Here is a 27,518-nt window from a genome sequence, read left to right as displayed (position 1 = left end):
CCTTTATAGCAATAAGGATAGCAGAAACATGTGATTTGTGCAGATAAGAGCTGCCTGTAATGTTTTAATGGAGGATTTAAAGCACGGGTGTCAAACTCGTGACGTGTCGTGACATATCACGACTTTTTTCCCATTGCCAGCAATGGGGTGGGCACAGTTTTGGCATGACTCATCTGGCCCGTGGGCCGGCAGTTTGACACCCCTGATTTAAAGTGTTAGTAAATAAGCTGGCCTCATAAAATATGATGCAAACAATGCCTGTTGGAAGTCACAATAGTTGAAATTAAAAGAGGGTTATAAGCTAGCCCATAGTGGAGAATATTGCTTACAGTTTCTAAAGGCACATCACCAACTTAAGATTGTCTCTGGAGAATTTTATTCTGATATCTGCATTCTGTGATTAAATAGGTAATAACTAACAACATCATTTTAAAATACCAGGTTAATTCTTCAGAGTAATCTAGTTTAGTGTTCCTTCAGGGATGTCTGGTCCACCATAGAAACCTGATATTTTTCTTATTTTTATACACATAGTAATTAGAAGCATATTTGACATTGATTGTAATCTTTATGATTGCAGGCAGCAGCTTGTAAAATACCCTCAGTACATCATGTGGAAGAGGTGGAAGAAGGTACACTTCAAAATATTAATGTCTTAATTTAAGTAAACACTGGAATTGCTAATTAGTTTGTAGAAAAAGCATGTTTGTTTTACCATTCTGTGTCAGACAAATAAAAAAAGGTGAATTGGGTTAGGAATGAAATTAAAATTGATTCAGTTCTGAATCACACTCATGGATGGGGGAATCCTCTGATTCTGAGGGAGGGCTTTGCCGGGGTTTCACCTAAAGAGTGAGTCATCAGGAAAGCTTCTTAGAATCTTAAAAGTAAGGTCTGAAATGTTACCATTAGATGGGATTTTGCAAATGTGAGAAATAGTCACATTAGAACGTTTTCCTCATTTGTTGGTGTATTTATATTTACAGGTTGTCCTCAACATACAACCATTCATTTAGTGACCTTTCAAAGTTACCATGGCACTGACCATTTTTCACTTACGACCATTGCAAAATCTGCATAGTCGCATGAGCAAAATTAGAACACTTGGCAACTGGTGTATATTTATGATGGTTGCATTTATCTTGGAATCATGCGGTCACCTTTTGTAATCTCCTGACAAGCAAAGTCACTGGGAAGCCAGATTCAATTTACAACCATTTTAATAGCTTAATGGTTGCAGTGATTCACTTAACAACTGTGGCAAGAAAGGTCATCAAATGGGGGAAAACTCATTTAACCACTGTCTCACTTAGCAACAAAAACTTTGGGGTCAATTGTAGCCATAAGTCGAGGATTACTTGTATTTAAAACAATTTTCTTCTCTTTTTTTCTGTGAAATGAATTCAAATGTGTTTATTTCAAAACTAATAAAATGCATAATGTACCAATGTTTAATAGATATTCAGAATATATGAAGTTAAAAAAAAATATCTAGCGTAGATAGGAAATAAAAGCAACATAAAACAATAAGTAGTTTTTAATATGAACTTCCAGAGCAATTAAGTGGTAATCTTCCCTGCTTCTGGAATTCTATTCTATATTGTGCATCCAGTAAAATTTGTGGAAGTTGTACTCTCTTCTGAAGTGCAACTCGCCTTTTGAATATATGCTTCAGGAAATATAATCATGATCAAACTAATCTGCCAGGGTCTTTTTGATGTAGGTAATTTCTGATTTATTTAAGAAAATGATGGACAAATATTCATGGAGAATAATAGCTCCTAATTTTGGGAATTCCTTCTGAGTCACTTTCCTTTAGGTAATACTTGGTAGATATTATTGCTAGTGAGGATCACTGGTTTCCCTTTGCTTGGAATACAGCATAACGTTAGTTGGATTGAATTGTCAGCTGTTTAGTTCAATGTTTGTAATTAATTATATTGTTTAAATCTGGATATCCTATGTATCAGGAATTAAAGAATAGCAGCAACCAGAAAAATAACTTGCATTTTATCATAATGTGACAGGATGTCATGATGGCTGGCAATTTCGCCCTCCACCCCGGGGAGTCACAAGCAGTGAAGAATACACATTATGCAAAAGGTAAAATAATGCATTTTTAAAAATATTTCTCAGTTTGAGTGATTACTGAAAGCACTAGTAATGGAGAGAGATGAAACTGAAATTGGTAAACAAAATTCTGTTTTATATTTGGGAGTCTTTTAAAAAAATCAGATATTATTTGTTCTTGTATTCATTTTCTGCTATGTAGGCATCATCTAGGAAGTAAGAAATGTATTGTGAGCGAATAAAAAAAAGAACAGAATGAGAGAGGGATATTCTCATCAATTATAGGATGTAGTTTTGGATTAACTTAATGTATTGTTAATATATCATAAATAAAAAAAAATGTCTGGTCTGCAGGCTAGGAAATAAAGAATGATGGATGCCACTTACTTATGTCAATTTCAACCTATTTCACAGCAAATTGGGATTCTTTGCGGAAAAATGAAGGAGAACTGATCCTTTTGACTGCATCTGTACTTTGGATTCAGACCAGATTTTTTTTTGCAGATGGCAGTATATTCATGAGATATTTCCTGGAAAAGGAGGGGAGAAAGAATTTATTTCTGCATTTGAGAAATCTATTTAGCAGAGTTATGGGAATAAATGGTGGTTATCAAAGTTCTGCCCCAATGCTCAAAGGCTCTGTAGATTTGGATGGAGAAGAACCATTTCTGACTTGATCCTAAAAAGATCCCACTGTAGATATTACTACGTTGGGGCTACTTTGATCTGGGGATTTTCCATCTTTACATTTGGATAGGGTAGCATTTTCTCATTCAAATTCATGTATAATGCAGAAGTCTTCCTAGTCCCACAGCTCCTGCTTGATAAGATAGCGGCAGCTGTGTCAGGAAGGCCTTTGCATAGCTTCATCTAATGTGCCTTTGTACCTTTCCCTACACAGAGACCATTCAGACTATCAGTTTTGCCCTAGTCATCTCACAGCTCGATCACTGCTACATATTTTACATAGGGCTACCCTTGAAGGACACACAGAAGTTTTGACTGATGCAGAATACAGTGGCACAGACAGCGATGGGCATTCCTCAGTATGCCCATATGACACTCCTATTTTATGAACTGCCCTGGTTGCCAGTTTGCTTCTTGTGTAATTCAAGATGTTGGTTATGGCCTATAAAAGCCTACAATAACATAGGACCTGGTTACTTGAAGGTAATACAGAAGAACGGTACCAGAAACTGGAGACAAAAGAATGCTAGTCTTCTGTTTGTAGAAATTGAAAACTGGGCGTTACTGGAATTATACTTCATTGACAATAAATACAGAAATTAGTTAAAGCCTAATACTTATGCTACCCATGTTTTTTAAAAATGAGAAAACTAGATATATTACAGATAATATTCTTAGACATAAGTTTTGGGTACCTAAATGAGTAATTACAACATTAATGGAAATTTTGAATAATTACATTATTCAGTAATTTGAGATGATTTTTTTCAGTTTCTTTATGCATAAAATTTTAGTTGTTCCAACATTTGTGCATTCCAGGATTTTATATATATATACTGCATTCCAGTATATATGTCTGTCTGTCTGTCTGTCTGTCTCTCTCTCTCTCTCTCTCTCTCTCTCTCTCTCTCTCTCTCTCTCCACACACACACACGCACACATATACATACACATACATACATGGGGGGGGGAGAGAAGAAAAGAATCTTACTTAATTTGAAGATTCTTGGTAAACCAGAACATGTGAGATAGATAGCATCACTACCAGATGGATTTGTAGCTGACTGACAAACCATATTCAACAAGTAGTCCTTAATGGTACTACATCTACATGGAGGGAGGGGGCAATGGGGTACCACAAGGCTCCATTTTAGGCCCAGTTTAATATCTTCATAAATGACTTAGATGAGGGAATAGAAGGGGAACTCATCAAATTTGCAGATGACATTAAGCTGGCAGGAATAACCAACACCCCAGAAGACAAGCTCAGGAACCAAAAAGATCTTGACAGACTTGAACAATGGCCCCTATCCCAAAACATGAAATTTAATGTGGAGAAAAGCAAGATTTTACATCTAGGCAGGAAAAACCAAAGGTACAAGTACAGATTAGGCGAAACCTGGCTCAAAAACAGTAACTGTGAGAGGGACCTTGGAGTCCTAGCAGATGACCACTTAAACATGAGTCAGCATTGTGCAGAAGCAGCCAAAAAAGCTAATACAATCCTTGGTTGTATAAACAGAGGCATACAATCAAAACCACATGAAGTATTAGTATCACTTTATACATTCTTAGTAAGACCACACCTGGAATACTGCATCCAGTGTTGGTCACCATATTACAAAAAAGTTGTTGAGACTTTGGAAAACATGCAAAGTGCTAAGATGATTAAGGGCCTGGAGACAAAAACATACGAAGAACGGTTGCAGGAATTTGGTATGGTTAGTGTAGAGAAAAGAAGGACTAGGGGGGACATGATAGCAATATTGTAGTATTTGAGGGGCTGCCACAAAGGGGGTCAGCTTATTCTCCAAAGCACCAGAAGGCAAGACAAGAAACAATGGATGGAAACCAATCAAGGAGAGAAGCAACCTGGAATTATGGAAAACTTCTTAACAATGAGGACAATTAACCAAAATTAACAGAAGTTGTGGGTGCTTCATCACTGGAGGTTTTTAACAAAAGACTGGACAATCACGTATCTGAAATGGTGTAGGGTCTCCTGCTTGAGCAGGGAATTGGACTTGAAGACCTCCAAGCTCTATTCTGATTGATTGAAACTCTGGGTTCTGGTAACAGGAGGAAATACTTATATTTAGTCTGCACTGATTGGGTGACACTTGGAATATTTTATTCAATCTTGTGCCTGCACTTTAAAAGTGCCATGGAAAAATTGGAGCAGGTTCAGAGGAGACCCACGAGGTTGAGAATTTGAAAGGATGATTAAAAAAGCTGGGTGCATTTCCTTGGCAGAAAAGGAGATCAATGGGAATTCTGATCATTTATAAATGTATTAAAAACAGTTATGTCCAAGTGGGATACACCTGCCTCTTGTTAAATCTGAGGGCAGGAGAATGATCAACAGGTTGAAATTTTAAAAAAGGAGATTTCCTCTGAAAATTAGGAGGAATTTTCATATAATAAAAACTGAAGCACTGGAATAGTCTGCCTACAACAGTGATAATTTCTCATTGAAGATTTTCAAAGACACTAAAACAGTGGTTCTCAACCTGTGGGTCGGGACCCCATTTGGGGTCGAACGACCATTTCACGGGGGTCGCCAAACAAGGCTGTCCGCCATTTTTTTTCCTCTTTTCTTTGGCCACGCCCCTGGCACCTGCTGATGTATAAGTGGTTGGGGGTCACCACAACAAGGGGAACTGTATTATGGGGTCACGGCATTAGAAAGGTTGAGAACCACTGCACTAAAAAGTCATGTGGCAGGGTTGGGTTAGTATATTTCTTTACAGAGGAAGGCAGAGTAGATAACTGGTAGAGTAAGATAACTTGTAATACCCATTCCTACTCATACATCTGAAGCATATGTAAAATTTACTGTTCTAGGGTTAGAATTTCCAGGATGAAATTTTCTGGAATATTCTGTTTCTCTTCTGGGCCATGTCTATCTGGAAGTTAGTGACTTCCTAGAATTGTAGGCACCTACTGTGCATATATTTTTCACTCCCTGTTCTTGATCCCTGAGAGAAAGTTTAAACTAGACACAATGGGGGAATTGTTTAATATTTTTCACTGACCTTGTGTTGGAGTCTCTCCACTATCTTTTGGTATTTTGGCAAATGTTATGGCTATGAACCAGGCATTGATTTCAACAATCAAAGCGTAAATATGTTTTAAACTCTTCTTTTGAAACCAATATGACATAAAAGACCTTTGGCTGGTCTCATGACACTGTTTATCACATTTTTTTTTTTTAATGTTAAGGAGCAGCAAAGTTAAATATGTGCTGCTGCCAGAAGGATGAAAGGCAGCGAGGAATTAGTCGAAATAGCTTCTTTTTTGGTGGGGGAGGGCCTCTTGAGTGAAGTTTCTTTTAATCTGTGTTTGGGATAATAAAAGGATTTTCTTTTATCCTCTTAACTAGTAAGCTTAGAGGCATATTGGATGGTGATGGTATTTGACCCTTCAATTAGTGTCTAGTGGCTTTCTGTGTGGTAATTCATGTTTTTTATGCTTGTACTACACTGATTTGGTTTCCTTGCAGATGGTATCTTTCTCTTAGAATAAGCTGCAGCCATCAAGATCCTTTAGTGAAGAATGTAGCTTAGAGGAACATGTGCAATTATGGGCACCATACATGATATCTCACTCTGACTGCTAACCTTTGAGGGTTACTGGATTTCTTTTTAAAGACACTCCTGCACCTTTACTAGCAGCCCAGTATGCAGAAACTATACAAGTGAATCATTCCCTTGCATGGTAATAAAATGCCATAGTTTGCATTCCTCAACAAGGAACTGAATGAAAGTCCATGCCTCCTCCCCATTTATCTCAAAGTGCTCCAGCTAGGCCAGCGGTTCTCAACCTATGGGTTGCGACCCCATTTGGGGTCGATCAACCATTTCAAAGGGGTCGCCAAGCAAGGCTGTCTGCCATTTTTTCCCCCTTTTCTGGCAGGTGCCTTACCTCCCTTGGGCTGGGCCAGCTGGTGGCCCAGCCGGTGGTTGGCCTGCTCCGTCTTTGCCGCTTGCCAGCTACGCCTCAGCCGGCGCAGGGGGCAGCACCGCGCATGCACGGCGCTCCCAGGCAGGGAAAGTCCTCGACTTACAACCGGTTGGGTAGTCCTCGACTTACGACCGGTTTAGTCCTCGACTTATGACTGGTTTAATCCTCAACTTACGACCGGTTGGGGGTCGTGGCATTAAAAAAGGTTGAGAACCACTGAGCTAGGCAAATGTGACAGTTTGCCACTTTCTCTGTATAAGTGATTCTAAAAGGTTGGATTGCAACCTTATAAAGTTGTTAATGAAATGCTAAATACTGCTATCTGGTGTTAATTAAAGTGTAACTATTGTTTCCCCAGTTTTACATTTACAAGCTAATTTTTAAGGTTGCTTCCAGTTTACTGATCACTTGTCTTACAGTTCGACAGTCCTCAACTCTAATATCATCCACAAATCTTGATGATGTATGTACATAGTATGTATATTCATTTAAACAGATATATTCATCTGCAGTTTAACACAATCTGAATTCTTACCTGCAATCATTTTGTTTGTAAGATCAACAGACTTTGTAGTGTCTGTTTAAGTTGTAACTATCCAAATGATAAACCTATTTGATAGATGATAGATTTGCATATGTTATCGTGGCTTGAGCTTAGAATTCCATAAGAAGATGTTTTGCGATTATGCTTGTAGCAGAATTCTTTTTTCCATTCAGACGGTATATTTAAGTTGGCTTGAAGACCAGCACATATTTGAGCTTTTTAAAATGCATATTAAATATGTTATTTAATCATTTTAAAACAAATCTGCGTTTTCTCATTGTCACAATTTTATCTTGCCTTTCCACTAAAACTGCCTATAGTTGGTAATTATATCATTTAGAATTGTACTTAAAACATAAATACATGAAAACAAAAAGTACAACAATATTCTTATTAATAAATTATTCAAATTAAATGAACCACTTTGACTTGGTGACAGGTGTATTATAACTTTCATAAAAGGCATAAAGAAATGACAGTATAGCAGTGCTTGAAGACCTAGCAATTAACTCCTGGTTTCTTAGAATCACAGGATTGGAAAGGATCAAGACCCCCAACCCCTGTTCAGATTGACAGTTGCCTGTGCAGCACTGCATGTGCACACCCAGTGAAAAAAAGAGCCAAGTATGGCTCTTGGCCATTGGTTCCACTGTTGAACTGCTCTTACTGCTGTCTGTGCCAAAACAAAACCTATTGCAGACTAAATAGTTTATAAATTATGCTTCCAGGTGGTAAGCATTTATAAAGCAATTCCTATACCGGCAACAGAATTGGTGGGAACATTAGTTTAATTACCCAGATAAATCCAAATATAGCCTTGGTTGCATACAGTAATGGAAAAAAATATACAGCCATTTTAATTATTTACTGACTGTACCAATATGAATCTGAAATAAGCAGAAAAGGCCACAAGGTGTCACTAAGAATCTAGAAAACTGGGAAGATCATATACTGATTTTTTTCTCTGTCTTCCTTCCCCCCACCCAACATCCATTTGAAAAACACTTCCCTTGTAGTACTCCAGTGAGTTTAGGATGTATGCTTTTGATAGTAAAAAATGTTTTTTTGCCAATTCTGTATATTTTATGTTTAGGTTAAAAGAGACACACTATTTCCTGAATAAACTGAGGGTGGAGGTTCATTGTCCAAGCTTGTGGGTTAATTTTCTGAATGTTTTGTTACAGGCTAAGTAATATCTTCAACAGAGTTTAGGAGATATTTGCCACCGTCACAAGCTAATATATGTCAGTTTAGGCCTTTCCTTAAATATTATACTGTAATAAATTATACTGTAGCCAGGATCTAAAGGTTTAGTTTGATAGGCATATCCAAATTATTTCTATCAAACTCTTACCTTGCAACAACTTTGCAACAGGTGCAAAAGTAAGCAGTTCGATTGAGCTGTACCTTTTGCAAATTGGGTTATGGTTAACAATTTTAGTTTGACTCAAAAAATTGCATTTGGAGCCTGTTTCAAATGGGGAATTTAAGGAATGTTTTTCTTCCCTGTTTTATGCAGATTTTTAGAGCAAGGAATTTGCAGATATGGTGCACAGTGTACTTCAGCACATTCCCAGGACGAGCTGACTGAATGGCAGAAACGGTATGCTTCCCGCTTGATAAAGTTAAAACAACAGAAAGAAAACAAGCAATGTTTGGGAAGTTACATGGAATCCTTAATTGAAAAATGGATGAATTCATTATCTCCTGAGAAAGTGGTAAGAATTAATGCATTTCTCAATGTTCATACTTAAAATTAGGAGCTTGATTTTGACACTGCTAAATTTTTAACATCCTCAAAATATTATTTGTATTATGCAGTTGCCTATTTCTGTTAATAAAAAAATCACAAATTGATTCTGATTCTTGTATATGAAATTGAAAACTTCATTCATATCTTTGTGAAATATTTGTTATATTTCACTCTTATTTTTAGACATTTCCAGATTTTTTTTAAAAAAAAATATTGATGTAGGCCTACATAATTAGTCTATATGATGATCTTCCATTTGTAACCATTCTTATTTCTCCATTGCTGCTTCTGTATTTTTCTTTTTTCTTACCACAGAAAAATCCATTATGGAGTTTGATAGCGCTAAGAGCCTTATATCTGAAAACATAGATTCATGTCAAGAGTGTAATGATTCAGTGAATTGTACAATATTAACCTGCTTCTAGACTAGGTCAGGAATGTATCTAAAAAATGCAGAGAAAATGGTGTATTATTTTTGATACCATGATTTTATTGATTTCCTACCTTCAGATAGGAAGAATATGAACCAGTCCTATGGATGTAAATAGGATTTACTGTACATCCATACCATTAAAACCATTTTGATTTCTCTCTGACACAAAAGAGATTTCTGCCCTGTATTTCTGAAACCTCTGATGGAAACAATCAAAACTGTAGATTCTGAGTTAAATATAATTCTGACTCTGATGATGAGTTGGAGCTGTTAATCATGCCAAAGGCTATTGAAATATAGTCATTTTTTGCTACTCAATTTATGGGCAGCTTCCCTTCCCCAAGTACATATATAATCTCTATTACTCCAGCAGTCTTTTTGTTGTTCATTATATATGTGAATACTTCTTGAGCTGTATGTCTTTGTATCATGTCTTAAATAAAGTCCTACAAAGCCTGAAAGTATGTCGCTACAGAATTTAATTTTAGGGTTTTAGCATGTAGCTTAAAAATTATGTGATTGAAACAACTGTGTGTCTGTGTGTCGATTCCATTGAAGTTAAGATGCTATATTAGATTGATGCAGCCCTCTCTTCTAGTTTTATTTCAAATGCCCATTAAGAAACATTGAGTTTTCTCTGAATTGTTTGAATGTATATCTGTAACCTTGGGCCAGTCACTCTCTCTAAACCCTAGAAAGGAGGTAATAGCAAACCACTTCCAAAATCTTGCAGAGAAAACTACAGGGGCTTGTTGGAAGTCAAAACTGACTTGAAGGCCCCTCCAAATAAATATAAGTATGAATCATGCATGGAGACTTGCATTAACGGAAGTTTGCATAAAATATTTCATCTTGATGTGTTTCAAGGACAGAACTTTTTGCAAAATGCCCCATTCCAAGTTTAAAAGTTATTTTAAGTGGAAAACAGACTGTTTGATGTTGGAAATACTTCCAGAAATGTTTGAAAAAGTTTTTTTTTTTTTTGCACTGAGAACAGATTATAATATAGTACAACTATAATGAAATGTTAGTTGATAAACTGACCATTCACTCATATTGGTCTTATTACCGTGTTTTCCTGAAAGTAAGACCTACCCCAAAAATAGATGCTACATTAGTTTTATAGCTGGGGGGTGGCGGAGCCCATTGCAGCCAGGCCTCCCATGGATCGCCACTTGCCTCACCGGGCCACTTCTTCTGTGGACGAAGGAGCAGCTTCATTCTGCAGCTGAGAATGGAGCTCTGATATGCATTTAACCATCAGAGGCCTTTCTGGAAAGCCTCTGCAGCCAAGAACCGAGCTATGGATTCAATCTGTAGCTTGGTTCTCAGCTACAGAGGCCTTCCGGAAAGGTCTCTGATTTATTTATTTATTTATTTATTTATTTATTTATTTATTTATTTATGAGACTTATATACCGCTTTAAGTGCAAGGACTCTCCAAGCGGTGTACACTAGTAAGCAATGTATATATATATATTTACATTGCCCCCAACAATCTGGGTCCTCATTTTACCTACCTCGGAAGGATGGAAGGCTGATGGCAAAATGCAGGCTGGAATTCCATTCTCAGCTGCAGAATGAAGCTGCTCCTTCGGCCGCAGAAGTGGGCCGGCTGGGTGGGGCTGTTGGTGCTGCCACCATGAGGTGAGTGGAAAAGACACCCCCCGAAAATAAGACCTGGTGCTTCTTTTGGAGGGGGGGGAAAGACTGGGTTTTATTTTCAGAGAAACATGGTAACATGTAGGTCTTCAGTTAAGCCCAGAATTATTTTTCCAGCATTGTTATTATCTTATAAAATTTATAACACTGCATTTTCTCTAGCTCAGTGAATGTCTTGATGGAGTAAGAGTTGAACATAACCCTGAACTATCAGTTACTGTCACTACCAAAAAATCACATCAGATGTGGACTTTTGCTGTTACATGTAAGGTAGGATTCTGTCTTTTTTAAAAAAAAATAAATAACTTTCACTGCTGGAACATAAATATAGATACTTAACCCTAAGATTTTAAAGAACTTCTCCTTTGGAAATTGTATGTTCTTTGGACTACAATATGCCAAATTTAGTTTGTGGGGAAAAAACCTGCAATGGAAAAAAACTCAACCCGCAGGATAAATGCTACACTTAACGTAAATTTACCTGAATATCTACATTCAGGTACTACTGTGATTTAAGAAAAATACCTAAATATCTATATATTCATAGATAGTTTGTGTGTCTGATTTGGGCTTGCTTTACTGGATTCGCCTTTGCCTCTATTTATAAAGCAGAACCTTGCTAAAAGGTTTAGAATTTAGCTGAATACTGAGATAGATTTCATTAGGCCATGGAGACATTAGCAGAGCCAAGAATCATGATGCAGTATATGGCACTGAAGACAGTCATTTTGAAGATAGTTTGGGGTAAAAGTTGGCTTCTCCATGTTGCTGATGTGGGCCATTTTACAGATCAATATAAAATTCCTTCCATCATTTATGTGAAGCACGTTGAACTCCAACCTATTATTTGAATGCAAATGATTGAGAGTTTTCTCACTTCCCCGTCTCCAAAACCGCTTATAATTAACATTTCATTTTTTTCTTGATTAAATAAGAAAACTTGTAGTTTTATAAATAAAGTGTTTTTGAAGTTGCAGGAAATGGTTGTATTCTGTGTAGAGATATAGAAACATCACCACTGCATTACAATATGTATTGGTAGCCTTCCAGAAGTCCTTCAAAACATGTCTATGTCAAAAGACTTGGGGATCTAGTGGAAATGCAGAATTATTGATATGGGTACACTAGAGATAATCTCTTTTAGTCTTTTAAATTTTATATAGATGTAAACGTAGATATAGATAGATATATAGATAGATGTATAGATAGGTAGATATGGTTCATTTTTTTTATTGTATGCTGCCCTGAGCCATGTTTTGTGAGATGGGTTGCTTTATAAATGTGAAGAAGGAAGGAAGGAAGGAAGGAAGGAAGGAAGGAAGGAAGGAAGGAAGGAAGGAAGGAAGGAAGGAAGGAAGGAATATCTAAATCTAAATGAGAAAACATGCACCACAATTACTTAGACATTTTTTCCTTCACAGCCTGCAAGAATGCTGTATCGAGTGGCACTACTTTATGATGCGCATCGTCCTCATTTTAGTATCATGGCAATATCAGCTGGAGACAGCAGCACCCAAATAAAACAAGAAGTCCCAGAAACCTGCCAGGAATGGGTTGGAGGAAAGATGGCCCAGAATGGAACAGATCATTCAGTGTACAAAATCAGTGTAGTTTTTAGTACAGAAATCTTTGGGACCTTTCGTCAAACTGTGGTATTCGATTTTGGGACTGAACCAGTTTTGATGCAACGAGTGATGATTGATGCTGCTTCAACAGAAGGTATGATTTGCAGTTTCATTAAAAAACAAATTTGTACATCTATGAATCTTTCTCAGCCCAAATTTGTTTATAAAATGTATCGTTTTGGGAAGGTCACCTACAAGAAGAGTAAATATTTGGGCAAGTTGCATATAAACAATTATACTGGATGTAAAGTGCATTAGTCGGGGGAAGTAATATATATATATATATATATATATATATATATATATATATATATATATATATATATATATATATAATCTTAAATATCATTTGAATAAAGGGAGGTTCTTTTAAACCTCATATTAAAAAGCATTTTGAATCATTGTTAAATTGTGTATGTGAAAGCAGTCAGTGGCATTTGAGTCACATATTAAACTGTCAGGCACAAAAGACCAGGTCCGCATGTGAAGGTCCGGTTAAACTGATTTATTGCTGAACAGCCTATGCCCAGGAATCTTCTCAACTCACACTTAGCAACTACTTGGAGTTAGATAAGGGTCCATTTAATTCAAGAAAGGCTGGACTTAGTCTACTTATAGCTATGCAGGGATTCTAAACTGATCCCTCTTTTAACTCCCCCCCCCCAGGTTCTGCCACTCTTTCTATCAGAGACAAGTATACTTATAAATAAGTATAATAATAAAGTATTGTGTCCTGTGCAATGTCTGTAATAACTCAGATATATCCAGGTTAGTTATATAGTTAAGGCAACAGGCTAGAACCAGGAGACTGTGAGTTCTAGTTCCACCTTAGCCATGAAAACCAGCTGGGTGACTTTGGGCCAATCACTCTTTTTCAGCCCAACTCACCTCACAGGAGAAAATAGGAAGAGGAAGGAATATTAGATATGTTAGCTGGCTTGAGTATTTTTTATAAAAATAATAACAGCAGGAATACATACATACATACATACATACATACATACATACATACATACATACATACATACATTCCAGATATTTAGGTTCATTGTTAATCTTTGTCCTTCAAGCATAGGATGAATTTAGTATTTTCCAGATGTTTTGGGCTACATCTCTATAATTGACATCTGGCTGAATCTTTAGAGTACTGAAGTTCAAAATTGTACCAATTGATTGTATCAATTTCCCTACCCCTCCTGTAGATAAAACAAGTGATTTATATAGTCACTTGTTGGATGGTGAGAAAGGGAGTTGGATGGTGAGAAAGAGGAACTCTAAATGGGCTGACTTTAAAATAGATAAAGTTGCATATTGCCACTGAGGGTCATGTGATCACCTTTTGTGACCTTCTGACAAGCAAAGTCAATAGGGAAGCCAAACTCATTTAACAAACTTAACAACTGCAGTGATTCATTTAACAACTGTGACAAGATAGGTCATAAAATGGGACAAAGCTCACTTAACTTTCTTGCTTAGCAACAGAAATTTTGAGCTCAATGGTGGTTGTAAATCACGGGCTACCTCTATGTTTTTGGCTACCCAGGATTGGTGGTCAATTGGAAGCTAAAAACAAAAGTCTGCTAAGCAGATTGTAGCACAGCTGTTCTCAGATTCGGTTTCTGATATGACAATGCCATGTATGTGATTCTAGTAGTATAAAGCTACAGCATGAACACTATAAGACATTCTAAGTATGTCTTTTGAGGCTAAAAATTCCTATCAATCTGCTGATCTTTTCAGTTGCCATTGCCAAAGAAATAAGGATGAAGTCTACTGTAAGTTTTAATGTGAGTAATTATAGGATTGCAAAGATTGCACGTTAGAAATCATACTTACGTTGTATTTATATGTTGATCCTCCAGCATAATATAAAAACCATCCATATATTGTTATGCTAATATGTTTTTAGGCAGAGAAAAGGAACATGCAAGCAATTAGTATTCATAATGTTACTAGATTAAATATAAAAGTACAATGAAATAATATGCATTACAATCAACTGTTATAGTTTAATAACAAAAGCATTTTTTCCCATAGGCCTTCAAACACCATGAAAGTAATTTAATGCATACCAGTAATAAAATTGTTTTGATATCCAAAGTTCTATAGCCCAATGTTTTAAAATTATTTTAATTTTTGTTAGTCTACTTATAAGATGATGTTAATTGATTTTTTTTAAAAAAAGTATTCTATTGCCATATGCAGTTTGATTATTTAAATATAATTTAGTAAGGGTATCTGTTTATTTTCTTTATCTGCTGCAAATAGATCTTGAATACCGGATGAATGCACGTCAGCAACTGTTAACCACAGCCAAGCGTTGGGATTCCACTTCCAAGACAATTGTAGAATTTGAGCCAAACGAGACTACTGAATTGGACAAGAGTCTTCTGATCAGATATCAGATCCCTTTGTCTGCTGACCAGCTATTTACACAGTCTGTCTTGGATAAATCATTGACCAAGAGTAATTATCAGTCACGACTACATGATCTCCTTTATATTGAGGAAATAGCACAGTATAAAGAAGTCAGCAAGTAAGTGGTGGTTTTGCTTAATGTCTGTTTAATCAATCGATGGGACTGTTGCAAATCAAATGAGCATATTCTATCTTATGTTTTTCTATGAACAAAATTCACTCCTCGGAAATTCTCCTGAAAAGCAAAATTTTAAGAGCTTAAAAATTTATTTGAATCTATGTTTCCAAGCCTCCGTTGCTGTAACTCTTGAAAAGCAGGGATTTTCAGCAAAATCTTCCTGATAACAGAGTTTTTAGGTAATGATCAGCACTTTTGAATTGCACTCAAAAGCAAAGTGGTAGTCAGTATTGCACTTGAGGTAGATATGGAACATGATTATAATTGCCCTCAGCCATTAATGGGTAGACAATTGTATTTTGCCCGAACAGCAGCCACAAGTCAAATATATTATAGTGGTCCAGTACAAAGGTTACTTAGCAAAGAGCATACAGTTTGGTTTTAGGAATTCTTAAAGCTGCATGAGCAGAAGTGACTTTCACATTTGGGCTGCTCTGTCTCCTTCGCTATAGTTTTTAGGTAATTCTTGACTTAGGATCACAATGTTCCTATTAGTTATTATTTTGAAATCAAGCTGCTAACACTTTGTTGTTCTGAACCCATTATCCTAAAAACATGGGTTTTAGATTCAAGCAGCCACTAAAGTTTGTGAATTTATGCATGGCATACATTGAACCAGCAATTTGGAAATACGGTATGTCTGTTTCTGGAATTGGTTTCTTGCCATCTTGTGTTCTTGCAGTGATTGTATAAGGAGAAATATTCTCATTTGTTTATAGTAAATCCAGTGATATGCTGGAGTCAGCTTGCATCAACTGACAACAGCAGATTGCTAAATTTTCTGCAATTATGAGAGCCAGTTGAGGGTAGAGCTGAATCACTACACCTAGTGTGCTGGTAAGCTGTCCCATGGTTAGCAGCTCAGTGCAGTGGAAACAATGGAGCTGGCTGCTGCCATTCTTTGCCAGTATAGCACTAGGTAAATCTTAGCATGCATCAGTTTATTTCACTTTAGCATATTTTTTTAACGTGTATCTGTGAGAAAGAGGTGAGCTGGATACCTTTGGAGAAAGCAACACATATTTAAAAAAATACAAGGATATACATGTAAAATACTGGATCATTCCAGTGAGATGTACCTAAACTCAGCCTCCCATTTATTTCACTGAATTGCTTCTAGCCATTGACTTCACTGCATGTTATTTCTAATAGCTAGGAAACAATTGTATTTCACTTTCTAAGTAAATTAAAAATTTTAAATATGAGGATTTCAGTTATTGACATGGAAAAATCTATGATACTTTAGATTAGAAGCTATTGAACTGTACTCCAGCAACCATGGTCAACATGGACAACAGTGTCACTTTCTAAAGACCTATAGCTCCTGAGCCTTACTAAGAATAGATCTTCAGGTTTACAATATAAAAATAAATTATAGCTTTTTATAATATGATTAGTGAGGCATGATAAAGATACTAATTTGGACTCTAATTCTTAGTGTTGACAGCAGATCCTTAAGTATTAGACAATTGTTCTCATGCACAGTGAAATTATTCTAAACAACAGAGCAATGCATACAGAGTTCTAATTATACATTTTAAGGATCCTGTGGATTGGCACCTTCCATATTTTTGAGCCATATTACTATATCTGTCATTTAAAATAGCTAGTTTCTAAAATCAACTTTTGCAGTAGGCATGGCTCATGTATTTGATATTAAATTGAGATTTAGGAGAAGGGGAAGAAGGCTTGTGAATGTATTGATTTATGGTAATAGACTTACTACAAGACCTTAAGAAAGTAAGCTTTAATAACAATTGCTTTAGTATTAACATTTATTATTTATTTATTTTTGCTGATGACAGAAATGATCAAGTTAATGGACATTAGTGGAACCTCGTTTTTGAAAGTTATGCCTTTCAGTTGAACAGGTTTTTTTATACTATTTTATTAAGACAATATAATCTGTAGTACATAAAAACTTTTAAAATTGAAAGTCTTGGCTGTAGCTTTAAATAGTACATTTCCATAAGCTTTTGCATGAAAAAAATAATAGAAGAGTGGTCTGTTATATCAAAATTCAGCTGCCCATATTTCTTCCAAGAAAATATTCTTTATTTGACAAATTAGGCCTCTTACGTTTCTTATCCTTTTAATTTTAGGTATGAATTATATTCTTCAACTATAATTTCGAAGGGAAGGAGTAAACAGCATAAAAATATATGCTCAGTTTTTGTGCATTTAAACCAGGGGTTCCCAACTGGTAGTGCTTGCACCCCCTGGGGGTATGAGATGATATTCTAGGGGGTGCAAAAACTTGGGTTTAGAAGTTTCAAAATTATAGTGTATATGAATAATTTGTCATTTTGAACTTTTGTAAGGGGTGTGAGAATATATCAGAAGCATTATAGGGATGCAGGGTATAGAAAAGGTTGGGAGCTGCTGGTTTAAACCCTAGAAAGTTGTAGTAGTCAGCAGTTTGTTCAATGGACAGCAAATGAATGGATTATAATAATTAAGAACAAGTATAGCTGTTTAAGAAACCTATTAAAATACACTTCTCTGTACTAAACATACTTTGAATCTTAGACAATCAAAAGAGTTTGGCATTAACAATTTATAAATCTAATCACATGTTGAAACAAAAAACATCGGTGTCTTGTAACAGCTAAAGATTAACATTTATTGTGTCTTAAGCTTTTGTGGACACTATCTACTTCATCTAAAGCATTAAGCATTTGACTGAGTTACAGATAATGCATACTCTTTTCTTGTTACAACTACTGTATATAACACATAAATTATTACAGTGCATAATTTTTCAGTCTAACATATTGAGGGCAAATTGCTTTAGCTCGTGGAACTGTTTTTCAGTAGTTGCTCCCATGGCCTTATTTTAGTTTATAATTTAATTAATTATAACAATGTTGTATTCTAGGATTGCGGTATGAATGCTAAAAGAAATAAACTATTTTCAGTAAATAATGTAATTAAATATCTTTAATAAAATCAATAAAACTGTCAGGCATGAACAATCAGATCCATGTGTGAAGATCTCAATTAGCTGTTTATTGCTCAAGCCTATAACACAGGAATCTTCCCAGACTGATGGTTTGTGCCTGGGTTAGACTAAATAAGGTTCAACAGCATTCAATTTACCCTCTTATGCCCATGTAGGGATTCCAGACTCCAGACTAATTCCCCATTTGACTCCTCCTCCCAGCTCAGTCAGTCTTTCTCCAATAAAAACTAATAAAATATAGAAACAAACTTCACTCATTACATTGCCTATAAGCATACAGTACCTCAGTACCTGTAGAAAAAGAGCAGGTAGAGCTGGAGGGTATAGTTAAACACATCATCAGTTTAGAGTCTTTGTGTTGCCATGCAAGATCCAAGCTCAGCCGCCCTCTTGAATTCCGTTGGCTCTTACGCAGCGCCAATTTAGTGCTGACCTTTAGTTGACCAGATGTTTGTGTATAGGCTTCAGTAAATCATTTAAGCTGCAACCTTACAAATGGTCATTCTTTGCACCTGACAATACCTGGTAAAAGGGAGGTCTTAGCCGGTAGCTAACATGTTAATATGATAGAGCTGGTGCGAGTTGCCTTTTAAGTGACACTATTATTAGGACCCCATACAGAGAAAATTGTATGTTACATCATGACTCCATATCCCTCCACTGAAAGTGGAATGAACCTTCTCTCTATTTCCTGCTCATAAGGATACGGACAGTGTGGTGGAGGGCAAGGCTTTCCTTGATTGCATCTGGAAACAAAATAGGCAATCAGTGCACTTACTTCAGGCTGGGTTGCATGATTCCTTACAGCTTGTCTCCTCAGGCTCTGAGGGTCATGTTTTGTACTGTTTGCCCTCTCTGGATCATTATGGGCATCTGTATATAAAGCATCTAAGAATAATCCAAACAAAAAGTAACCAGAACAAAAGCTGACCTCTCCCTGCCTAAAAGCAGTCATGGCTTTTGTATCTTTAGATTTGGGCAAAGCCATTCACTCCATGTCTCTGAGATCTCCTGGGCCTACAGTAGCGGAGCTGGAATGAAGAAAATACAGTCTTAACAAAATTTTAAAAGAAAAGTTTATAACATATTAACATTTATATGTTACCCTAAGAAAAACCTGATAGTCTTTATCTGTATACATCACCCAATGGAAAAACCATTGTTTGTAACAAGTCGTGTCAATGGAGCAAATAGTTATTGGGAAAAAAAAAACCTATCATACCTATACTATGTACCTAAGTCACCACAGCAACCCACAATTTATTCTGAAAAGGTTGTTAAGACCATTGAAAAATTAAAGAAGATACCGAGATACAGTTGAAAAAGGTTCTGAATATAGATTTTTCAAAACTCTGTTTTGGCTTTTTTATTTTTATCTTGTTTGTTACAAGGAACATTTTTTAGAATTAATTCTGTACTTTCTGTTTTAGGTTTAACATCAAAGTGCAGTTGCAGATTGTAGCAAGCTTCATGCTTACTGGTGTTTCTGGGGGTGCAAAGTATGCCCAAAATGGACAACTTTTTGGACGGTTTAAACTCACTGAAACCCTTTCTGAAGATACTTTGGCAGGGCGACTGGTGATGACCAAAGTCAATGCTGTTTATTTATTACCGATCACTAAAGAGAAGTCAGGGCTGACCCAAGGAACCAAAGAGAAAGTATACGAAGCAATTATTGAAGAAAAAACAAAGGAATATATCTTTCTGAGAATATCCAGGGACTGCTGTGAAGAGCTGAACCTTCGAGCAGATTGTGAAATGCAGGTATATCGGGGTGAAATCTTTTTTACTTATTTTTTTTAATATATATTTATTATGTTTTAGGATGAAATCTTTTTTAGATACTTTTGACTCTTTACTAGGAGTCCTAGTGACTTCAGTCCCAACATAGATATCTGCATGGTGTCTCTGAAACCAATATAGCATTTTAAAGGGAGATCTGAAGACAAGGAAGAGCTTATATGTAATGCTGTAAAGTCAATTGAGAAAGAATAAAGGAAATGTATTTCTGTAGTTGTATTAGGTTGACAGTTGGTATGGTCATGACTTTTCTGGTTGAAAAAATATGTATAGAATACCTTAGCGGAAGTATTGTGCGAGTTAAACTTGGCATTATGAAACAGGGACAGAAGTCTCATCTGTAAAAATTTTGATAGTTGTTGCAATCGGTAGTAAATAGCAGGGCAGACCGGCCAATGTGGGAATCAAAGAAAGCATCACAACTTTTTTTAGCTTTAAATAATGGTGTCTAATTGTGAGCACACCTGTATTGTGTCGTCTTCAATCTTCATCAATTATTATTATGGTGATGGATTGGCACCCATGTGGTCTTCTTATTTAGCATTTTTAATTAATATACACTTATTACTAAGTGTAGCATGAGATATATTTTTTCCTAGAACAACAACCCTCTGAAGGGGGGGGGGTGTCGACCTATTCTCCAAAGCACCTAAAGGCAGGACAAGAAGCAATGGATTCAAGGAGAGAACTAACCTAGAACTAAGGAGGAATTTCCTGAGAGTGAGAACAATTAATCAGTGGAACTTCTTGCCTCCAGAAGCTGTAAATGCTCCAACACTGGACGTTTTAAGAAGAGACTGGATAGCCATTTGTCTGAAATGGTATAGAGCTTCCTGCCTGAGCAGGGGTTGGACATCCAGTTCTGTTTATCTGAGGCTGTGGAGGACTTGGTGCTCTCTGAGCTTGACTGTTTGCTTGCAAAAGTTTCATTACTCAACAAGGTAAGCTAAGCTCAGAGAGCATCAAGGACTCCACAATTCAAGCCTGAGTACACACATTCTCTTCTATTGGGACCTATGATGTTGTGTTGGGCTGGGAGAGAATAACAGACCAAAAGTCCCCAGTGAGCTTCCAGGTTTGAAGATGAACTAAAATCTGGGTCTCTCCACTCCTAACCTAACATCTCATTCGACAAAATTTGTTTTATTAACTTGAATAAGAAAATATCATCAAAACCACTGTTTCATCGTCTTTAGTTTTGTCTAATTGGACTGTAAGAAATACATGGAGCTTTGAAATTATCTCATTATATTAGACATAAACAAGCATCTAGTTTTTTTTATATTTGTTTTCATAGGTAATAAAATTTAATGGTCTGAATTAATCATTGGCATTTAAAAATGAAAGTGTGCCTTTTATTTCCAAGTTAAAAATCTGTTCTGATACAGAAAAACCACAGAGCTGAATCAAGTGAATCTGTTATCCTCAAGGCTAAAAATCAGCACCAGGGCAGTCTTTTTCAGTATGTGGTACTCACAGTTTATTGATTACAGTACAATCAGTGATTTCATTTTTTGGCCTGAAAATCCAAACTTTTGAAAATACCGTAATTCTTTCTACAGTCCTGCTGTTTGTTCCTTTGACTGTATGCTCACCAACACTTTTTGCTCCACATATCTAGCATGAGTCATTGAAACCGCTTTAAATGGTGTGTCTTATCAACCTCTTCACTGTACTTCAAAGTGAATAACTTTCGCCCCACTTGAAAAGGTAGACATTATTGTGTATTATCAAAGTGGGAATGTGACAAATTGCAGTCATCTCTAGACAAACCCCTCAAAGTGTGCTGTTTGTATGTATGTGTGCTTTTAATGTCTTTATTGTTATGGTTTCAGATCTTTTACTCCACATGCTAAAGAATTGTAAAGGCTTATTTTTGGTGATCAAAAATAAAAAACCCTTTTACTTAGCATTTTCCATGATTTCTTTCAACCGAAATTATTTGACACTCTTCTTAAATAAAAGGAAATAAATCTATAAGCTATAAAATAAGCAGAAAAAAACTAAAACTGTTGAAAGAGAATCAAAATAAAACTGGTATGAGAAAATGCAAAGAGCTTAAACTTGGAAATTTAGGAAAATTAAAATATCTTCCTGGCATAATACCTTCTGTGGAAAATGATTCACAATTAAAGGGCAACCACAGAAGATGCTTTTTCTTTAATAAGATTTCCTTTGCAGGAGCACTCAGAAACGGTTAATTAATTATGGCCCTCTGGTTCATTTGTGCTATATCACATATTTTGCCCTACAACTTAACTTTTAAAGAATAAAAATGCCATTAAAAATTCAAAAATGCAGAAATCCTTCTGAAATAGTTTTTGTATAAAAGCCTAATTATAACATTTAAACTAATATATAATAATGGATTCATTGTAGATAAAAGAGAAAAAAACCAGAGAGACAATGTATTCAGTAAGTGTCCATTTTGCTAAATGTGATAACACTAATTGCATTTCAGGGTAAGTGATGGAGCACTATGGTAGAAATAGTTTGTTTTGCAGAAAACTGAAAATACTTTGGGAGAAATCTATCTAGACAATAATGGCAACTATGTCTTATTTCATTATCATAATTGAAGCAACACAGTTCTCTTTTTAGTTCTCGGTTCAATAAAAGCTGTTGCAACCTGTGATAATCAAATTATCAGGGCAGCTCCAATTTGAATATAATTAAATGTAATGTAAATCTGATGGAGGAGATAACTGCAGCCATCTTTATTTATAGGGTACATTTCAACTATCATTGGAAGATGAAGATAAGTGCCTAAAAGCAGTTGATCAATATAGTCCTGATATCCTATATGAGATCTGTCCCTTCCTTGATCTCGGACTCAATAGTGTATTTGCCAGACCTCTATTAAAAATAAATCCATAGGTCTGCTAAAATAAATAATAAATGACCAAGATCAAGCCTAATAATTTAATATAGTAAGCTGATAAAAATGATGATGATAATGTTTGGAAATATTTGAAAAGGTAGTTTTTGAGCGTTAAGATTCATAGGACCACTTTTGATAGATGAGATAAATGAGAAAAATGTGACCTTGTTGATTCTTCATGACCTTTCAGTGCCGTGAGTAGGTATGAGTTTTTTGATTTGATGTTTAGGTTGGTAGTGAAACACATTACATAAAAATGGTTCTTCACTTATTCTGTTTATATTAGAAAACCCTATATGCTGTATTTATTTTTGCCTTCCATGGAATATCTAGGTTTGTTTTCTTAACTGTGAATCTTATGGAGGAGGCCACCTTTAATGTATGTCTAGACACATTAACTGATTCAAAATTATTTAATCAATTAAATTATATCACTTGAAGGGAACATAGAACAACTGCCTTGATTACTTATCCATCTGTACAAAAGATGTAAATCATGTTTAAAGCTTTAACAGCCATGGCACAGTTTCCTTAAGAGTATATATTTTCTTAGTTTTTTTGTAAACTATGACAAACAGAAGAACTTACTCCATTGCGTTCGTTTGAGTTTGGATTAATGGCAATCAACACTTTTTCAGTTTTAGCATTCCTCTTTGGAATATCCTTTTCGATTGTTGTTTTTTTAATTTGTATCCAATAGAACTGGGGTAATTTAGAATTATTTCATTCCTGCAAGGGAAAATGGATTTTGATTATTTGTGTCTGTGTATATTTTGTTTTACAGCTCTAATTATTTATTTTAAATTGTACTATATATAACAGTTTTTAATCTTTTAAAGTTAACATTTGTATCAACCTATGAACAAATTAGTGATTTTTAAACACTTGATTTCTGCTGTTTGTTACAAATTGTCCTTACTCCTTCTACACATTTCACCAAAAAGCTATCACTCAATTTTACTTGCCCACCAGAGGTTGTTTGTTCTTTTATATAAATCCATCGGCTGTCAAATTAGAACCCAGTTCTTATAATATAAAAATCACGTATTAAAATTATTTATTTAGAAAATTTATATAAAAGATAGAAAGCTATGAATGAATTCCAGGATATGGTATACTGTATGTTGTAATCTACCATAGAGTGTTGATTGACATCACTAATAGCAGACATTTTATTATCATCTGACATTGGAGGATGTAATGGAAAACTTGTCCTTGTGTCATATTTTCTGAACAAATTTTACTTCCATTAAAACACATTTAATATATTCATCTATATATTCTTCTATACCATGAAATGATTTCTCTGTCTCCTTTCTGTGGGCGTGGTGGCTGATTGGCTATCAAGTAGAAGAACTTTCAAATATGGTTTTCATGTACAGATTGTAATAAATGAATTTTCATTGATGGAAACTGACTGTCACTTTCTAATCAATTGAAAAATTATGTGAAAATCTTAATGTATTCATTAAACATGCATAATTGGTTGACACTGCTTACATCAGTGGCACTCAAGCTGTGTATATTTTCTAACAAACAATAATTGGAAGGCTAATTGGTTCTATCTGGAAATAGCACAGAATAGTACAGAATGGAATGGTTCATTAGAAGTGGTGACTAGATTCCTTTCAGAGGTTACTTGAAGTTGAACTTGTTAACGTCATTCTTGCATTTTGTTAAAGAGCATTGCTGTTTTATGGAGCGCATTTAGCCTTACATAATAATAAAAGATTATTATCCAGCCACTCCATTGTATATAGGTTTCTATATTTTATAGAGGGAGGGGTAGTTTGTGACCTCAAGTTCATGTGGCTCCCAGATCCCCTCAGATCATGACAGAGAAAACCATGACAGTTTGCTCTCATCTTGGGGTGGGAAACATGGAAGCTACAATATATCCTAGTTTAAAAACCAGTTAAATCCTCCAAATTACCTTCTGATCCCATCCACATATGTATTGTAGGTACACAATTGCCCACCACCTCCAAATATTATGTTTGCCCACCAAAATGTTGTCTACACCTGTTTTACTCAGTCTAATGTATTTTATTTTATTTATTTATTTATTTCACACATTTATAAGCCCACACAACTCAAGTAGTGTGACTCTGGGCCTTGTGCAGTAAATTCTTATGTTTAGTGACAAAGACTCCCATTGAAATATTTGGACAAACAAAGGAAATCACACTGTAGGATTAGCTGGAGAATGCTTTGGTAAGAGCGAAGGTAGAAGGTTACAGTGTTTATCTAACCTTTCTGTAAGTCATGTGTATGCCTGCCAGTTTTTTATAGGTGGCTGCCCAATCATTGCACTTCTTGTCGACCAAATTGGCCTTGGGGGGGGGGGAATTAATGAAGCATTATAAGAGCCATGTGAAGCTGATACTGTCAGATTTATTTATTTATTTATGAGACTTATATCCCGCTTTAAGTGCAAGCACTCTCTAAGTGGTGTACACCAGTAAGCAATGTATATATATATTTACATTGCCCCCAACAATCTGGGTCCTCATTTTACCTACCCCGGAAGGATGGAAAGCTGAGTTAACCTTGAGCCGGTGAGATTTGAACCGCTGACCTGCTGAACACAGTCAGCTAAAGTGGCCTGCAGTACTGCACTCTAACTGCTGCGCCACCTCGGCTCATAGATTTGCTTTCTTTCTCATGTTTCTACTAGTTTACTACTTAGGTTTTGTCTAAGACTTTTGCTTATATTTGCTTTAGTTCCTTAAGTTTGCGGCCATATGAAGCATTTGAAAGAATGCCACAGGTAGGGCACCACAAATGAAACACCATTTCTGGAAGTATTAAAGTGGCCACATTTGTTGGATGTCTCATGTCTGTTTTTTAAGAATGTCCTCAATTAGGTGTGCATGTGTGCGCCCATGAACAAGCACTGCAGCTTTGTTTCACTACTGGTCCCAAATTGATTTTCTTTTGTTCTCTGTGTACTAAAGCTGGAAACAAGCTTGACTTTAAAAGCTGGAATTTTTATAGGATTTCTTCTTTCCAGCAAGCTTTAGAGCAATGTAATCCTATTTCTTTATATGATAGGTAGGATATAATTTGCATGTCTGTAGGCTATTCCAGAACTCCATCTAAGATTGTAAGCTGATATGCAGCTGTGACATAAACTTCAGTCTATCCTTCCCTTTTTGTCCAATGAAGAATTCCCAGAAAATTTGAATGCTAGTTTGAATCTTAGAATATTGAGGTTTTCGCTCCCCATTTATAGTCAAAATTGGTCCTTTTTGTTGTACATACATAAATAATATAAGAAATAACTTTTGTATTATTTAGGAAAATTGCTTTGACAACATACCATTTCAATATATTGTTAATGTGGTACTCTGGTTGTGTTTCTAGTGGGAATTGTGGTGGATAATATATTCTGTTTGGCTCGTATTAAATTGTGTTGTTTGAAATTTTACATTTACTTTTACATACATTTTTGAATATGTATGTATATATAAGTAAACTTATCCCAATATTATAAACTTGTTTGAACAATCTAAGCATGATAGTAGATGAAGTAACATTGGCTTATAATGGCTAGTTTTAAAACAGTCAAATAAATGGATTTTCCTGATTTTGAAAATATTTCATATTTTTAATGGGTTAATAAAATAAAGATTTTAATGTCTTGTTCTTTCAAATTAATGTTTGTTTTTACCTTAATTAACAAAAGATGATCTGTTTGCATTATATCAGTTGGCAAAATTGACATGTGGTCAAGTAGGAATGTATTAATTATTAATTATTAAAGTTTCAAAAAGTTTATTCACAAATTAGATAGTTTTATGGTGACAAAATAGGGGATTCATTACCTGTATGAGTATAACTAGTCCTTTTAATGTCTTGTTCTCTGGCATGTTATTCGTTTATTCATTCCTTCATTCTTAATATTCCTTTCGTATGCACTTAGGTCGAGCTTCAGTTTCAGTTAAACCGCTTACCCCTCTGTGAAATGCATTATGCCTTGGATAGGATCAAGGACAACAGTATCCTGTTTCCAGATGTCAGCATGACCCCCACAATACCTTGGAGTCCCAACAGGTACAAAAATATTAACACTTTGATATAGGGAACTAGTATGTTAACATTATGGAAATTGCATTCCTTGTATTTAGATGATCCATATAATCTCGTTCACTAGAATGTCTTAGGTAAAGTGATGAGAAACGAATGACTATTTTTTCCTATGAATGTCAGGATTAGGCAATGGATTATTTTTATTCTTTATATCAAAGGCCAGTTTTAATCAATCACATCCTTTACGGAAGAAACTGCTTTAAAAACGAACCGTTCTTTCCAATGTGATGTACTTAATGCATTTTAAAGCTCAGTTGGCAGCATTTGTGTTGGTTTACTGTATATAACAAGCTATCGAGAAAAGCTTGACTTGTATGGAGCAATCTAAAAGAATTGGGTATGAAAGGATTTTAATCTGCCTGATGATGTGATGTTGCATCTTTTGGCTAGGGGTGTGGTGAGAATAACATTTTTGATATCTGGTTTGTAATATTTGTAGCATGTTAAGCT

General features: G+C 35.5%; 1 protein-coding gene across 8 annotated transcripts in view; it reads left to right on the top strand.

The window, feature by feature from the left end:
* Positions 1-27,518, top strand: part of HELZ (helicase with zinc finger) — a 144,698-nt gene that overhangs the window by 54,321 nt on the left and 62,859 nt on the right. For all 8 annotated transcript variants that reach the window (XM_039326834.1, XM_039326830.1, XM_039326833.1 and 5 more), the window contains 8 exons: positions 581-632; positions 2,028-2,103; positions 8,784-8,982; positions 11,275-11,382; positions 12,534-12,831; positions 15,006-15,273; positions 19,726-20,059; positions 26,902-27,032. In XM_039326834.1, coding sequence (XP_039182768.1) covers positions 581-632; positions 2,028-2,103; positions 8,784-8,982; positions 11,275-11,382; positions 12,534-12,831; positions 15,006-15,273; positions 19,726-20,059; positions 26,902-27,032 — 1,466 coding nt within the window. The remainder of the gene's footprint in view (positions 1-580; positions 633-2,027; positions 2,104-8,783; positions 8,983-11,274; positions 11,383-12,533; positions 12,832-15,005; positions 15,274-19,725; positions 20,060-26,901; positions 27,033-27,518) is intronic.

Source organism: Crotalus tigris, unplaced genomic scaffold (genome assembly GCF_016545835.1).
Source record: "Crotalus tigris isolate CLP2741 ecotype Arizona unplaced genomic scaffold, ASM1654583v1 scf7180000024345.2110221, whole genome shotgun sequence".
NCBI classification, from domain to species: domain Eukaryota; kingdom Metazoa; phylum Chordata; class Lepidosauria; order Squamata; family Viperidae; genus Crotalus; species Crotalus tigris.
The sequence above is the reverse complement of the archived record's forward strand: the minus strand, read 5'-3'. Positions and strand labels throughout refer to the sequence as shown.